At 52.8% G+C, this 14,745-nt stretch overlaps 1 protein-coding gene across 1 annotated transcript in view; it reads right to left on the bottom strand.

Moving 5' to 3' along the window:
- The window catches only part of LRP4 (LDL receptor related protein 4), a 52,757-nt gene that overhangs the window by 29,056 nt on the left and 8,956 nt on the right, over positions 1–14,745 (bottom strand). The window contains exons 2-16 of the mRNA XM_060103039.1: positions 10,432–10,578; positions 9,168–9,284; positions 8,593–8,706; positions 8,122–8,238; positions 7,658–7,786; positions 7,302–7,421; positions 6,774–6,899; positions 6,033–6,158; positions 5,708–5,842; positions 5,227–5,352; positions 4,678–4,908; positions 3,673–3,829; positions 1,822–2,039; positions 1,485–1,661; positions 975–1,097 (exon numbers count right to left, since the gene is read on the bottom strand). Coding sequence (XP_059959022.1) covers positions 975–1,097; positions 1,485–1,661; positions 1,822–2,039; positions 3,673–3,829; positions 4,678–4,908; positions 5,227–5,352; positions 5,708–5,842; positions 6,033–6,158; positions 6,774–6,899; positions 7,302–7,421; positions 7,658–7,786; positions 8,122–8,238; positions 8,593–8,706; positions 9,168–9,284; positions 10,432–10,578 — 2,163 coding nt within the window. The remainder of the gene's footprint in view (positions 1–974; positions 1,098–1,484; positions 1,662–1,821; positions 2,040–3,672; positions 3,830–4,677; positions 4,909–5,226; positions 5,353–5,707; positions 5,843–6,032; positions 6,159–6,773; positions 6,900–7,301; positions 7,422–7,657; positions 7,787–8,121; positions 8,239–8,592; positions 8,707–9,167; positions 9,285–10,431; positions 10,579–14,745) is intronic.

Here is a 14,745-nt window from a genome sequence, read left to right as displayed (position 1 = left end):
TCACTCTCTGGAAAAGACCTAGATAACCAGAGAAAATTGATTTTAACCAGAGATAAAAGGATCAGTGGGCATACAGCAGTTAATGAGAAGAGCTATGATGTGTGAGGAATTACCCCAGCCCCTTGCTGGTTGTGCTATACATCTGGATCACTCTTCTCCGGACTATTCTTAGGAAAAAGCACCTGCACCACTGACCTAGACAAGGCCACCCTCTCAAGGCAATACACCTTCAGGAGCTCAAAGGAAGCCAGAGTAGCAGTTCAGGGAGCCCCCTGGGAATCCCATTATCTTTCACTCACTAGGCACTTATTTATCCAGGGCTTATGTATGCAGAGCACCTTCAGAGGTCCTAATCTTACTCTATGGTTTCGGGGCTGAGAAAAAGTCTGTAACAGGGTGAGGCTAAAGGTAAAGAGCTAGGAAACCATTCCCCTGCTTTGTAGAAGGGCCTGGAACCCTCTTGCTGCCTACAGACAAAGCATCCTGGGTGAAATGATACACAAGCCTGGCTGCAGGAGTTCATACTTGACTGGGTGGTGTCGCTGAGCCTTCAGGGACTACTGCTGGGCCCTCAGACCTCAGCTTTTTTTTTTTTTTTTTTTTTTTTTGCAGTACTCAGGCCTCTCACTGTTGTGGCCTCTCCCGTTGCAGAGCACAGGCTCCGGACGCGCAGGCTCAGCGGCCATGGCTCACGGGCCCAGCTGCTCCGTGGCATGTGGGATCTTCCCGGACCGGGACACGAACCCATGTCCCCTGCATCGGCAGGCGGACTCTCAACCACTGCGCCACCAGGGAAGCCCAGCCCTCAGCTTTGACATTGGAGCCCTCAGCCTCTTACATCCTTCCTCTCCAGGGGCTACCTGAGGAGCCCGGCTCCTCCCCACAACTGGCAATCCCTGAACTCCTATCCCTTGTTCCTTCCACCCACCCTCACAAGGCATGTCCACTGAGGCAGGTGCCCTAGACCCACTTACTCTGGGCACAGGCGTGGCTGCTGATCTTGCGGAAGCCAGTGGGGCAGGCACAGGTGTAGTTCTGTCCACTGGGCAGACACAGGTGGGTGCAGCCTCCGTTGTTGTCCCCACAGCGGTTTTTCCCTGCTCAAAAAGCCCAGAGCAAGAAGGTCAGGTAAGACCAAAGGTTGGGAGAAGCGGTCCCAAGGCTAGTGAGTAGTGGTTTAGCAAGGGTATGAGTTCCCTCAAGGGAGGAACTACGCCTTATTATTTTTTATATCTGCCCCACCTGTGAGCAGAGTGAATATCTAACACACAGGAAATGTCTGCATGAATTAGATGGGGACAGTGAAATTGGAAAGTCTTTCATGAGTCTCAACGTTGTACTACCCTAAATGTCCAGCAGAGGGAGGGATTCGCCCACATCAGTGCTAATTTCAAATTTCCCCGCGGGGAAACAACGGCAACTGTGACAGGTGCAAGGAAGGTTCTCAGAAGCATTGGAGGCCCACCAGGTGGGCAGTTTTTTACCTGCAGGCTGGCGCTGGGGGTGCAAGGTGTGGATGTCCATGGGGAAGTGCAGTTTGTTGCGAATGATCTCCTGGTTCTTGCCGGTAAATTTGTTAGCACTATTGATGCTCTTGGTGTGCCAGTCTGTCCAGTACAGGCTATCTTCAAACACGGTGATGGCAAAGGGATGCGGGAGGCCTGGGGGAAAGTCCAGGATGACCTCAGTCTAGACATGGCCTGCCTGGACCCTGGGCCCAGGCCCAGCAACTGTACAAATCTCACCCTCTGCCAAAGCTCCTGGGGGCTGGGACGGTGGAGGTAGGACGAGAGATAAAGGAGAGTGAAGGGAGGGCCTCACCCTGGCTAATGACAGCCTTGCGGTGACTCCCGTCCAGATTGGCCCTCTCGATGACGTGGTGCTTAGCATCCACCCAGTACATACGACGCCCGGCATAATCAATGGTGAGGCCGTTGGGCCAGAAGAGATGGGTATCGGCGATGATGCGGCGTCCAGAGCCATCCATGCTGGAGGCCTCGATGCGGGGGGTGTTGCCCCAGTCTGTCCAGTAAATGGTACTGGGAATAGAAAAAAGGACATTGCGAGGAAGGCAGTAGAGGGTGGGTAAGTACCCAGGATAGTAATCAGGGAGGGGGCTTTTATTGATTTAAACCAGGTGACTCCAACTGTTGGGAGATACATTGTTTGGTCTGCAGAGCATTTTTTCAATATTTGAATTTAAATGTCTCTAGACAGGGCACATATTCATTTAACAAAAAAATTTTTGGAGTACTTGCTACGACCAGGGCATATCTATCTTGGGTATTGGGAGTGCAGCAGTGAACAAAACAGACAAAAACCCTGACCTTGTAGAACTGACAATATACTAGTGTGATACGACTTAGGACAAGCACTTTCTTCTGTCACAATGTCTACCACCGTCTTTTGTAATTTCACACACGCACGCGTGCACGCACACACACTCTGTTTCTAAAACAGCTGACCTGCAACTGTAGGATCTTAGAGGACACCCCCCTTGATTGACTGCACTTAAATTTTTCTTTTTAATATTTATTCATTTGGCTGCGTAGGGTCTTCATTGCGGCGCATGGGAGGCTTCGTTGTGGCGCTTGTTTGGGCGCACGGGCTTCTCTCTACTTGTGGTGTGCAGGTTTTCTCTTCTCTAGTGGTGGCGCACAGGTTCCAGGGCACATGGGCTCCAGAGCGCATGGGCTCTGTAGTTTGTGGCACGTGGGCTCTCTAGTTGAGGCACGCAAGCTCAGTAGCTGTGGCGCGTGGGCTTGGCTGCCCCGCAGCACGTGGGATCTTAGTTCCCTGACCAGGGATCGAACCTGCACCCCCTGCATTGAAAGGAGGATTCTTTACCTCTGGACCACCAGGGAAGTCCCTGCATTTAATTTTTAAAAGCCAGAGGCTAAGAACTTCCACTTCAGGAGACTTTTCTTCTAATAATAAAAGTATTAATTTTTATTTTATTTTATTTTTAAAGTAATGCCAGCTTCTTGCCATTCAACTTTGCCAGGTTTTTCTTTTTATTTTATTCTGATTTATTTATTTATTTATTTATTGGTTGTGCCGGGTCATAGCTGTGGCTCGCCAGCTCCTTTAGTTGCAGCACGTGCGCTTTTTTTTTAGTTGCAGCCGGTGGGCTCCTTAGTTGTGGCAGGCAAACTCTTAGTTGCGGCATGCATGTGGGATCTAGTTCCCTGACCAGGGATGGAACCTGTGTCCCCTGCATTGGCAGGCAGATTCTCAACCACTGTGCCACCAGGGAAGCCCCCTATTAATTTTTATTAATTAGCTCAACCCTATGAACTAATAACAAAAATACCAAACATCTGCCACTTATATAATGTGTGTTATGCCATTTAAAATGCATCATCTCATTCAATCTTTAATCTTCACACAGCTTTAAGGTAGGTATATTTCTGATCACCAGTTTAGAAATGAGTAAAATGGAGGCATAGAGAGATTAATTAGCCCAAGGCCACACAGCCAATTACTGAACAGCTGTAAATCCAGGTGTGTCTGAGGGCAGAGCCAAGGCTATTAACATCACCCTGTGAGGATGCCCGCCCCCCACCCCACCCCCTACCAATAAAGTCTGGCCCAGGTGGCGGCGGGGCTGGGGGGGAACTGTCCCTGGAGGTTGCATGAGGAACCTGGGAGCTTGAGCCACAGCTCACTCACCCCTCCATGGGGTGCAAGGCAATGGCCCTGGGCTTCTCAAGGTTCTGCCATAGCAGCACCTTCCGGTGGGCCCCGTCCAGGTTAGCCACCTCAATCCTTGATGTCCCCGAGTCGGTCCAGTAGAGTTTGTCATGGACCCAATCCACAGCCAGGCCCCCTGGTGGAAAGAGGCCATGGAAAAATGTCAGGGGTTCAGCCCAGGCTCCTCTGTGCCATAGAAACAAGGGCAGCTCTTACACGAAGCCGTTTCTTGGGCCGGGTACTCTTCTAACCATGTTATACATACTAACTCATTTAATCATCACAACAGCTGTGTGAGCTAGGTACTCTAATAATCCCCATGAAGGTGAGGATACTGAGGCACAGAGAAGTCAAGTAACTGTTCAAGGTCATGCATTTCCTCCTCGCAGCCGATCACATTCCACTTCACGAATCCTGGCTCCCTGACCCACACCCAGGGTCCCCGACTGCACTGGCCCAGGGGTTCGCAGAGGAACATCAGAAGTTCCATAAGCATTTGAGTCAAATGTGCTCAATACCAAACTCTAACCCACTTCCCTTGCTTGTAGAATGGCCTGAGATTGCAAAGTGAGCTATTGTTTTTCTAATCTACAAACATTTGGATATATTTATCTGGGTTGATCAGAATATTCCTAATACTAAGCAATGAAAACAAAAGTCAGAATTCAACTGGATGCAAAGCTGATAGAGAATTGTAACGGTCATCCACAAATCTGATTTCAGATGGTTCCATTCATCAAAACGGTCTCATTACTCTTGCTGATTGAGCTCATTTTTGCTTTACGACCAGCAAATGTTATAAACCTGAACCTATAAAATGAATGTAGACTAGTGAATGTTTTCCATATTAGAGTTCCATCCAAGATTTCACTGCGAGCAGAAGATGTTCCGCTGCCTAAGGTTTGTAGCCACTCGCCTGTTCCTCCCTCGATGGCTCTGCACGTGGTGTGGCCCTGCCCCTCCCCATGGGGCCTCGTTCCCTACCTGGGCTCTCTAGCCCTGTAGACACAACCTCTTCCACATTGCTGCCATTGAGGTTGGCGCGGAGGATCCGGTCCAGGGTGACATCGGACCAGAAGACAAGCTCACGCCGGTGGTGGAAGTCGAGGGCGATGGCGTTTTCCAGGTTGTTGAGCAGCAGTGTGTACTCAGAGCGGTGCGGCAGCACCTGCCGGATGTCGATGCGGTTGGCGAACAGTAGCACAGGCTCCGGCCCTGGGACGTGGCATAGAAATGGGGCCCCCGCCAGGCTCCAGAGCTGCCCCTGGCAACATCAGCATGCACCCCCAGCTCCAGGGGGCCCCTAGCCCGCTAGGGCACGTCCCAAGTTGTTAGCATCAGTGGTAAAAGGGTGGGAGCCTGCAAAGTACACATCCCACCCCAGCGGGGTTTTGCTTGGGGCTCGGGATGCAATTCATAGCTCCATTTTACTGCGATGGAAACAGCTAACTCTCGGCAAATCTCCAAGCACCGGAGCACCTGGCTGCCAGGCTCAGTCCTCTGCCCACCCAGCCAAATGCCAACACCCCTTACCCAGAGCCTTGCAGCTGCGCCGGTCAGGCCGGAGCTCGTAGCCTGCTTCACACCAGCACTGGAAAGCCCCCTCGCTGTTGGTGCAGCCCTGGCTACAGTACCCCTCCTCGGCACATTCATTCACATCTGTGAGAATGGGACGTGGTCAGGAGATCTCTGTTCTGCCATCCTCCCACCCCAACTGCCCAGCTGATGAGCTGCTTCCCTGCCCACAGACCCATCTACTTTCCAGGCCTAGTGGGAAGACCATATAACAAGTGGTCAAGGGCTTCAAGTTCACTCCAAGCTGGGCTGGAATCCCAACTCTGGTAACTCACCTCTCCGAGCTTCCGTTCCCCCCCCCCCCGCTTTCAAATGGGAGGGATAACAATCCCTACCTCCCAGGGCTATTGTGGTCATGATATAAGGTTACACCCATCAAATGCCTGACCCATCGGAAACACAGCTGCCTGGCCCTGCTCCCACCCAGGCCCCAGCTCACCCTGGCACGTGCGTCCGTCCTCGATGAGCCGGTAGCCTGTGTGGCAGGTACACTGCACTGCCCCCCGCACCATCTGGCACTTCTGGGTGCAGCCACCATTGTTCACACTGCAGTTCTCCTCACCCGTCCGGGGCCCTGTGCCAGCCAAGCCAGAGATGGGAGTTGAGCCCAGAATCCTCCCCCAGACAGCCAACTTGGCATTCTACCTGGACCACGAAGAACAGCGCCTGAGGCTGCAAGAGTCGCTGGGGAGGCTTCTCTTTGAAGCGTATGGGCGGGGCTCAGCCACAAACCACAGGTGGGCGTGCCCAGGGGGGACACTCACGGCAGCTCTGCTGTGGGCTTTCGTCGCTGCTGTCCCCACAGTCATTGACCCCATTGCACAGCTTCCTCTGCCCGATGCAGCGCCCATTCCAACACAGGAACTGGTCCGAGGCACAGTGGGGGCTTCCTGGAGAGGGAGGGAGGAAAATGGGGAGGGAGGGAGGGAGACCCAGGTCACATCAGGGCAGGGCTTGGGTCAGCAAAAGGATGGGAGCCTGTCATTTTCTAGGGTGAGCTGGAGACAGATGAGACTCAAGGTGGGAGGGTCGGGGTACAAGGCAGGAAACAGCTCAGACAGGGCTGGCTGAATGTCTGCATGTGTTTTCTCCCCAGGACACCGCAGTGGGATGGTGAGGGGTGTGGGACAGAATGAGAGAGCACATCCATGTGCCCGGCACCGGTGCGGCTAGGGGAGGGGGCATGGGGGCTGTCAGCCAGAGAGCATCCTTGCTCACGAGGCCAGGGCACCAGGCACCGGCCATGTGTGAGTTAGGATGTGAGAGGCCATTGAAACTCCCAGCCCTGATACTGTGTTCCAGGCCATGAGGCTGAAGGTCAACAGATGCACCTGGATTTGACACTGGTAACTGAGAAGAGGAGGAAAACTCCAGGCCATGGGCAAGGTCTGACTGAAGCATCACCTTGGCCCAACTGGAAAGGCAGCAGTAACACGCTCTTCCCACCCCGATCCTCCAACCCACCTATGGGTTAACGGGCCTGGGGTACCCCTGGGAGACTCTACCTGTGTTCTCACAGTTCTCTTCATCGCTGTTGTCCGCACAGTCGTCCTCCCCATCACAACGCCAAGACAGACGGACGCAGCGGCCTGACCGACAGCGGAACTGTTCCGCCGTACATATCGAGGTGGCTGGGCAAAGCAAAGGTCTAATGAAAGCCGGGCCCCACTTCAGCCCAAAGCACCACCCTGACACCCCAAAGTGCGCTTTATGCCAGCACCCACGCCACTCTTCTTGACACCAGTGTCACTGCTGGTCTATAAGGCATCTCTGTGGGAATTGGAAAAAGGTGCCTTTTCCTCCAGACACTTTGCTGCCATCTGCTGGAAAACTGCCATGATGACTATATAAATCTATAGAATTATGGAAGATATGTCTACTGTGGGACTGGCATCCTTTGCACCTAGCACCTCCGGGCCATGCCCAACCTACACGACTGTACATGGTGGTCCTGTACTAACTGTCTTCAAGCTTTACGGGTGGTGGCCTCTCTCTACTTCCAGCCCAGGCCTTTGGCACCGCCCCCCACTCACTGCAGTTGCGCTCATCCGATTGGTCATCACAGTCCGCGTCGCCATCACAGCGCCAGCCTGCGTTTATGCACAGGCCACTGTCACACATGAACTCCCCAGAGCGGCAAGGCTGGTGGGAGGCTGCGGAAACACAATAGGCTTCTGTCTCTAGCTAGTCCCTGCACCCAGTGTCCCATGGCAGACCAGAAAGCCACAGCCCCAGCACCCAGGCCCTTCTATCTTTGCTCAGTAGGGACCAGGGAATCCAAAAGCTTGTCCCCTGAGCTCCTGACCCAGGTGGCACCTGTGCCTTGCCACCCCAGGAGTTCCTCCCAGCCTGGCCTCCCCTCCCCCACCCAGCTGGCCAGAGCACTCACAGCAGTCAGACTCGTCCGACCAGTCTCCGCAGTCATCATCGCCATCGCAGTGGTAGATATCGAGGATGCAGCGGCCGTAGGCACACTGGAACTCCTCCAGGTTGCAGGGGGGCACGGGCACTGCCGAGGCTGGAAGGAGGGCAGGGGCGGGGAGGGGAATACGCTCAGTCCTGGACAGAGGAGGGGGGCCCTGACTCCTCAAAGCAGCAAGATGCTGAGACAAAGAAACCGGGTTTCATTTGGGATGGCTCTTACAGACTCCCATATTCTGGTGGACCGAAGGGAGACCTCCCTTCCCACCTGGGGAACCTGTTCCCTCCCTGGCTCAACCTAGGAGGAGCCGCTGCTTAAGAACCCACCCTCCTTGCCCACTGTCCCTGCACTCCTCAGCCTGGCCCTCAGCCCACGGGATGGAGCTCTCTGCCCCATGCCAGCCCAAGAGCCTGAGTTCTGGGGCCACTCACGACAGTTCTCCTCGTCAGAGCCATCTTTGCAGTCAGTGTCGCCATCGCAGTACCAGTGCTCAGCGATACAGCTTCCATCACTGCAGCGGAATTCCTTGTCGGAGCACTTGCGCATGTCTGGGGGGGACGCAATGGGACGACAATCCTGCAGGAGCCCCACCGGCAACCCTCCTGCAATCCTCCCTGACTCCCATCCTCACTGCCCCTGGGAGTCTGACCCAGGCCCTGCAAGACACCACAGGTTTGGTGCAGACTCCCGAGGGGAAAGCCGAAGCCCTGGAGAGACTGGGCCTCAGGCTCCTGTTCTGTGGTTCCCGGGGCGTCTGGCTGCTCTGCCCCTCCTGCTCTCCTCCAGCTGCTCCGGGCACCTGGGCAGTTCAAGGTTCGGGCAGTGCTAGAGCCCCTGCTGCTCCTCCCCGCCATGGCCATGCCATCCACCGGCCACCCGCCTGCCTCCCCAGCGCCGCTCACCACACTGCTCATCGCTGTTGTCACCACAGTCGTTGTCGCCATCGCAGTGCCACAGGCTCCGGATGCAGTAGCCGTTCTGGCAGGGGAACTCATCTTCCTCACACTCCCGCGGGGCTGTGGGCACAGAGCAGTCGGGCTGCTACAGGCAGTGGGGCCAGCGCCTGGGAGCCCAGCAGAAAGCCCTGCAGAGCAGAGCAGCCAAGCAGCTCTGATGCTTCCCAAGGGAGCCTAGGAGGAGGCTGTCTCCGGGGGCTTATCTGACCAGGAGAAGAGGTGGAAGGACAAGAGCCGAAGACCACGGGCTGAGGCATCATTTTCTTTGTCTTTCTTTTCTTTTTTTTAAGTCTTTATTGAATTTGTTGCAACGCTGCTTCTGTTTTATGTTTTGGTTCTTTTGGCCGCGAGGCATGTGGGATCTTAGCTCCCCGACCAGGGATTGAACCTGTACCCCCTGCATTGGAAGGCCAAGTATCTACCTCTGGACTGCCAGGGAAGCCCCTGTGGCATCATTCTCTGATTGCAAATTGTTTCCCAGCAGAGCTTGATGGAACCTGCCCAGCCCCGCCAGCACTCACGACAGTCCTGCTCGTCCGAGTCGTCCTCACAGTCGTTGTCCCCATCACACACCCAGGAGCGGCGGATGCACTTGCCATTGTCACAGTGAAAGTCAAGAGGGGAGCAGGTGGGTAGCACTGAGTCCGGGCAAAAAGAAGGGAAACGAGTGTCAGTCTGGTGCACTTACTCAGGCAGGCTCAACCCGGCCAGAAATCCTTTGCTAACTCCCTGTCGGAATTACAGTCCTTCCTCACAGACTCCTACGCCTGCCCCAGCTGATGGAGAACCAAGCAGAAACAGCAGTTAAGAAGCCAGAGTTTTCTCAGGGAGTGGTGGTCAGGGATTCAGAAGGCAGAAGAGCCCAAGGAGCTCAAAACCACTAGGAAAGCAGTTAAGGAAAACATGAAAAGACAACAAAAGTATTTTTCCCCATTTCCTCTTATTAAATGATGATTGACACACCTGGGCTCAATTTCAAGTTCGAGAACTTATCACACAAGCCAGTTACCCTCTCTGAGCTACAGGTTCTTTGCCTGTACAATGGGGACAATTATAATTGACTCAGTGAGGTCTTTTGAGACCTCCAAAGTGCTACATGAAAGTGAGCCATTTACCATCATCACAATTAGCTAAACTGGTTAGGGTTAATGAGGTCGAGGCTGTAGCTTCACTCTTATGAGACTAATTAGCCTCCCTCAGATATAGGTGCTGCAGGGTGGAGACTGCACCCCTGAATCCAGACAAGTAACTGGCTCCGGAGTAATATTGCTACATATCCAAGAAAGGATACCCTAGCCTGTTGTGCATGTTACTACACTAGGGGAAAGGGGAGATTTAATGAGAATATGTGATTTCTTACAAAGTTTATGTTATTTGAAAAGGTGTGATTACACAGAATACCAACATAAGAAACACAGAAATACTCGGCATCCACGTATAGTATGCACATTTTAAAATGCACAAATATGCAATACAGATACACATATTCACATAAATACAGAGAGATCTATTTAATTAAAGAGACCACCTGTAATTTCAAATGTTTTCTCCTGTACTTGTTTCAAAGTTTGTTTTATTGGCCATACGTGCATGGCGATATGGGAAATACGGGAGGGCTGAAGCCATATATATTGTGAAGAAACCACCCATCTGTTAATATCTGTCACCCTCGAGAGAGTCCAGCTCTGAGTCTGGCACAGCTGATGCACAGAACACACCATCACACCTGTCCTTGCTCCCTCACACCTTCTACCACCGCCCGGCGTCCCGTGGGGAGGCTCTTACTACATCCGTCCTCATCGCTGTGGTCCCCGCAGTCGTTGTCTCCATCACATTGCCACTGGGCGGGGATGCAGGTACACTCGCCGAGGGCACTCACTGCACACGTGAAGTGGCTCCGACCACAAGCACACTCGGGGCTGCTGGCTAGGCCTGGGCAGAGGGAAGAGGAACCAGTGAAGGCTCAGCTCCCACCCAACCAAAGCCCATTCCAGGGGGGCAAGGTAGAGGAGCCAAGTCTAGGAGCACCGTCGCCCAGGAGGCCACAGTGATGCTGCAGGGAGGTGTGGACCATGTAATCGTGCCTTCCCCCTCCTCCAAGGCACAAATGGTCAAGAAGATACCCTCTGACTCTGGGCTCACAAACAGTCCAGTATCCCTTCTATGACAGGGTTTTTTTTGCACACACCCCCAAAGGCCCAGGGACAAATGATGCCACCTAGAGGGCTGGTGGTCTTGAGGAAGGGGAGCCGGGGGCAGCATGGGCGATGCAGAAAGGTTTCCATATCCTTCCCTCCAAAACTAGGTGGAGTTATGGAGGCTTTTGCCTCTATCCAGGACCAGGACATTGGCCAGGGAGAACAAGAAATAAGAGTGGAATTAAAATGCTGGAGCCCCTTTAGGGATAAGAAATCACACGAGGGAGCAGGGAGCAACAGGCGCTGCTGTGAGTCCCCAAGTCAGAACTCGCTTTAAGGAGGGTGACCAGGAGAAGCGGGACCGGGAAACCAGGCTGCCTCAGGGCAGAGCGACTGGGACCAGTCAGGGCCTTCCGGTCTGCGGGACTGGCCACAGCCTGGAGGAAGGATGGCAGGAACAGCCCCTCCCACAGCCTCCGCAGCACGCAGCTGGGCTTCCCTATTGAGCATCCAGCTATCTGCCTGGCCAAGTCCCATGACCGGCTGCTGTGCCCCCTCCCCAGCGTGCCCAGCAGGATGCCCTGGGATGGCGTGTGAATGGCTCGGTGCCCCCGCTCCAGCCTCAGCTGGAACAAAGGGTTCTGCCAGGGTCACTCTCCCCCCTCCCAGCATTCATCTAACCCGCTGGGCTGCTGCAGCTGAGAAAGAAGGGGGTCACCTCTCCCTTGCTCATCTCCTCCGCTTGCTTTCTTCTCCCTTTCCTCCCCTCAGCTGGGCCCTGCCCTCAGGCTGGGCTGGAACAGGGAAGGAGGCAGCTCCCGAACTGCCACCCCGCTTCCTTTCTTATTTACAGGGCCCAGCTTCTCTCTCGGCTCATCTCCTTGACTACATCCTCACCTTGCATTATATGACTCACGCCAGCTTAGGGTTTAGGGCCCAGAATGAAAGGGTGGACTGTTATTCCCACCAAAAGCAAAGGGGGAGCCCTAGACCCCTCCCTCACCACTTCAACCCCAAGGATAAGTGTAAGCATAAAGCAAGGGTCCCTAACCTGCAAATGGATGGGAGGGATGGCCAACCTTTGGGATCTGTGAACCCCTGAAACTACAGGCAAAGTGTACATTTCTGGAGTGAAGGACCACAGCTTTCACCCCATCTTCAGCTGAGGCCTTGCCCTCCCCCTCCACATGCTAAGGGAATCAGCTGCCCTAGAAAAGATGCAGGGTTTCCTGCAGAAGCCACGGGAATCCATCTGAAAGGAGCAGCGTCTCTATACCTCATAGGAAGGCCCTACTCCAAGCCCAGCACTCCCGTCTCTCCAGATCTCTCTGCAAGTACAGGACAGGGGATTCTTCCCAGGGAAGCACTGAAGACCCAGCCCCATCCTCTTGGGCCTGTTCTGAGAGCACTGAGAAGGGATGAGGGCTTTTTTCACTCAGACCCCGGGCACCAGAGCCTGAGGAACTTTTGTAAGTTTGACCAGCTCATCACAGCTATGGGCACTGCTTTAGGGAACTCTGGCTGGGATGAAAGAGCAATGACTAAGTATTCCAGAGGACTCCATGCCATGGGGCTCACCACCAACATGCTGACCTCTTTCTCGGGGAAGAATGGTGAAGAGGAAGAATAAGGCTAAGAATAAAGCTAAAAGTCATCCCAATGAGGGATGATTTTTCTCCTTCATTGAAGACTGGCCTCAGTTGAAGATTGGGGGGCATTTGGCAATGCATGATGACATTTTTGGTTGTGATTGGTGGTCCTGGCAGCATCTGGAGGATAAAAGCCACAGATGCTGCTAAATATCCTACAATGTACAGGACAGGAGCCCACAACAAAGAAGTTATCCAGCCTAAAATGTCAATGGAGGTTGAGAAATGCTGCTAGCCACGCACAGCAGGGAGCGGGGTCTCACCAAGGAGGAGATCAGGGTAAGGGGGTGACAAGAATGGAGAGGAAGAGGGGGCACTGCGGGGAGAGGAGGAGGAAGCACCGGACCTGGAGCGGACCGAGCTGGGTCCCACTGACCAGCTGTGCCCCCTTGTACGAATCCCGTAGCCCCTTAGCCCGTTTCCTTGTGTGTAAAAAAAGCCACAAGGGTTGGACATGAAGATAAACGTGAAAGAGGCTAACCTCCTGCCTGGGAACACCAAGGATGCTCCATAAATGCATGCGGGGGTGTGCGGGCATGAGGGTTTGAGGGCTAGCTTTTTCTGAAAGGCCTTGATTTTAAGAACCTGAGTACCAGGATCAGGAGATCAAGGACAGCAGCATTTTAGGCTGCATGCAAGTCAACAGGAATCCAGAAGGTAAAAGAAGAGCCTTCAGGGTTTTTTTTTAGCCTCCCCCTGGCCCCCTTTTGGCTGAGTGATAGCAGAAGTCCTGAGCTTCCCCTGCAGATTTCAGGAACAAAGCATTCCATCCAGTGGGCATCAAGTTAGTTGCTGAAGAGTCATGACTTCCTGCATGTCAGAGCAACATCTGAAGGTCAGGCAGCCGGCGACAGGCAAACTCTTGGCTTGGGTGTTCATACAGTAAACAGACACATTATACTCCAAACTCCAGCTCTTCTGGACAACTGCTGCCCTTCTGGGATCCTGGGAGGTGGAATTCTGCCTTTTCACTCAAGTCCTGGCTGTGATCATAAAGGACAGCTTTTAACCCTTTTTAACTAAAAGAATGGTGAGTGAAGAAAGGATACAAATGACTGCGGGTGGCAAAACGCGGTCTTCATTTTAAGAAGTGTTCAGTTAGAACACTCAGCTGTGCTTCTGGCCTTGAAAGCTATTTGCCGGCCACACTGCAAGCATCCGTGGCCTCAAAGGGCATGGAACCTTCAACCTAATGCAATTCAACATGGAAAAGACCTCCTCCCAAAGTATTCACTATCCCTGATCATCAAGTTATCCAGCCTTTAGGATACATGGTAATGTGCTCACAGGGCCTTCCTGGGAGGTTAACCAAAATCTCAGCCATCTGACCACTTTCTCACTGCTTTCTTCGGAAGGAAAGCAGGGAAACGCCCATCTGCTTACACTACCAGACACAGTGTAATATGTGAGAGAACACAGGTTCGTGAGTCAGAGAGGCTGGAGTTCAAGTCCTGGTTCTACACTAACTCTACAACTTTGAGCAAGTTAGTTAATGCCTCTGAGCCTCAGTTTCCTCATCCATAAAATGGGAATAACAACAGTTCTACCGCAAAGGGTTTTGTAAAGATTAAATTAAATAATCCATGTAGACTGCTTAGCGCAGGGCTGGCACACAGCAAAAGCTTCATAAAAATCCAGCCATCATTTACTGAGTACTTACCATGTGCCCTCCAAATACTTTTCTAAGTGCTTTTCTTATGCCACATCATTGAATGCTCTCAACAACCCTGGGAAGTGGCACTGTTATTATTACCACCACCTTACAGTTGAGGACACTGAGACACAGGGAGGGGAAGTCTGTTGACAGGTCACACAGATACTAAGGGTTGGAGCCAGCATTCACACACAGGCAGGTCAATTCCAGATCCTCTGCTCTTAATCTCTTCATGAATACTGCCTCCTAATAAGTGGTATTGCTATTATGAGAATTTCCAATACCCTGAGATCAAAAAAGGGGATTTATAACACTGGGATTTTGGGGTCCTTCTTTCTGCATTCTGGATTGGCAAATGTGCAGTGCGTTTATGGATCTCAAGCAGTGACCTCTCCTTCTGGCTACTGCTGAGGCTAAAGACCAATTTCCCTTGCCCTAAGGTAAAGTCGTGAAGCAAGGAGAGTATGGAACCCTAGCCCTTTGAAAGAGTGCCTCGGTACTGTGTTGGTCCAGAAAAGGGCAGGGCTTTACACAACAAATGATTATGTTTTGCAGTTTTCCTTGACAGTTTGCAAGCTACTTCTGCATACACACTTGTGTTCTCATTTAATCATTGCAGTACTACCCATTTAATTGGTAAGATCACCTACTTTGGCCC

Source organism: Mesoplodon densirostris, chromosome 7 (assembly GCF_025265405.1).
Source record: "Mesoplodon densirostris isolate mMesDen1 chromosome 7, mMesDen1 primary haplotype, whole genome shotgun sequence".
In the NCBI taxonomy this organism is placed as follows: Eukaryota; Metazoa; Chordata; class Mammalia; order Artiodactyla; family Ziphiidae; genus Mesoplodon; species Mesoplodon densirostris.
Note: the sequence above shows the minus strand (reverse complement) of the source record. Positions and strands in the feature narration are given on the sequence as shown.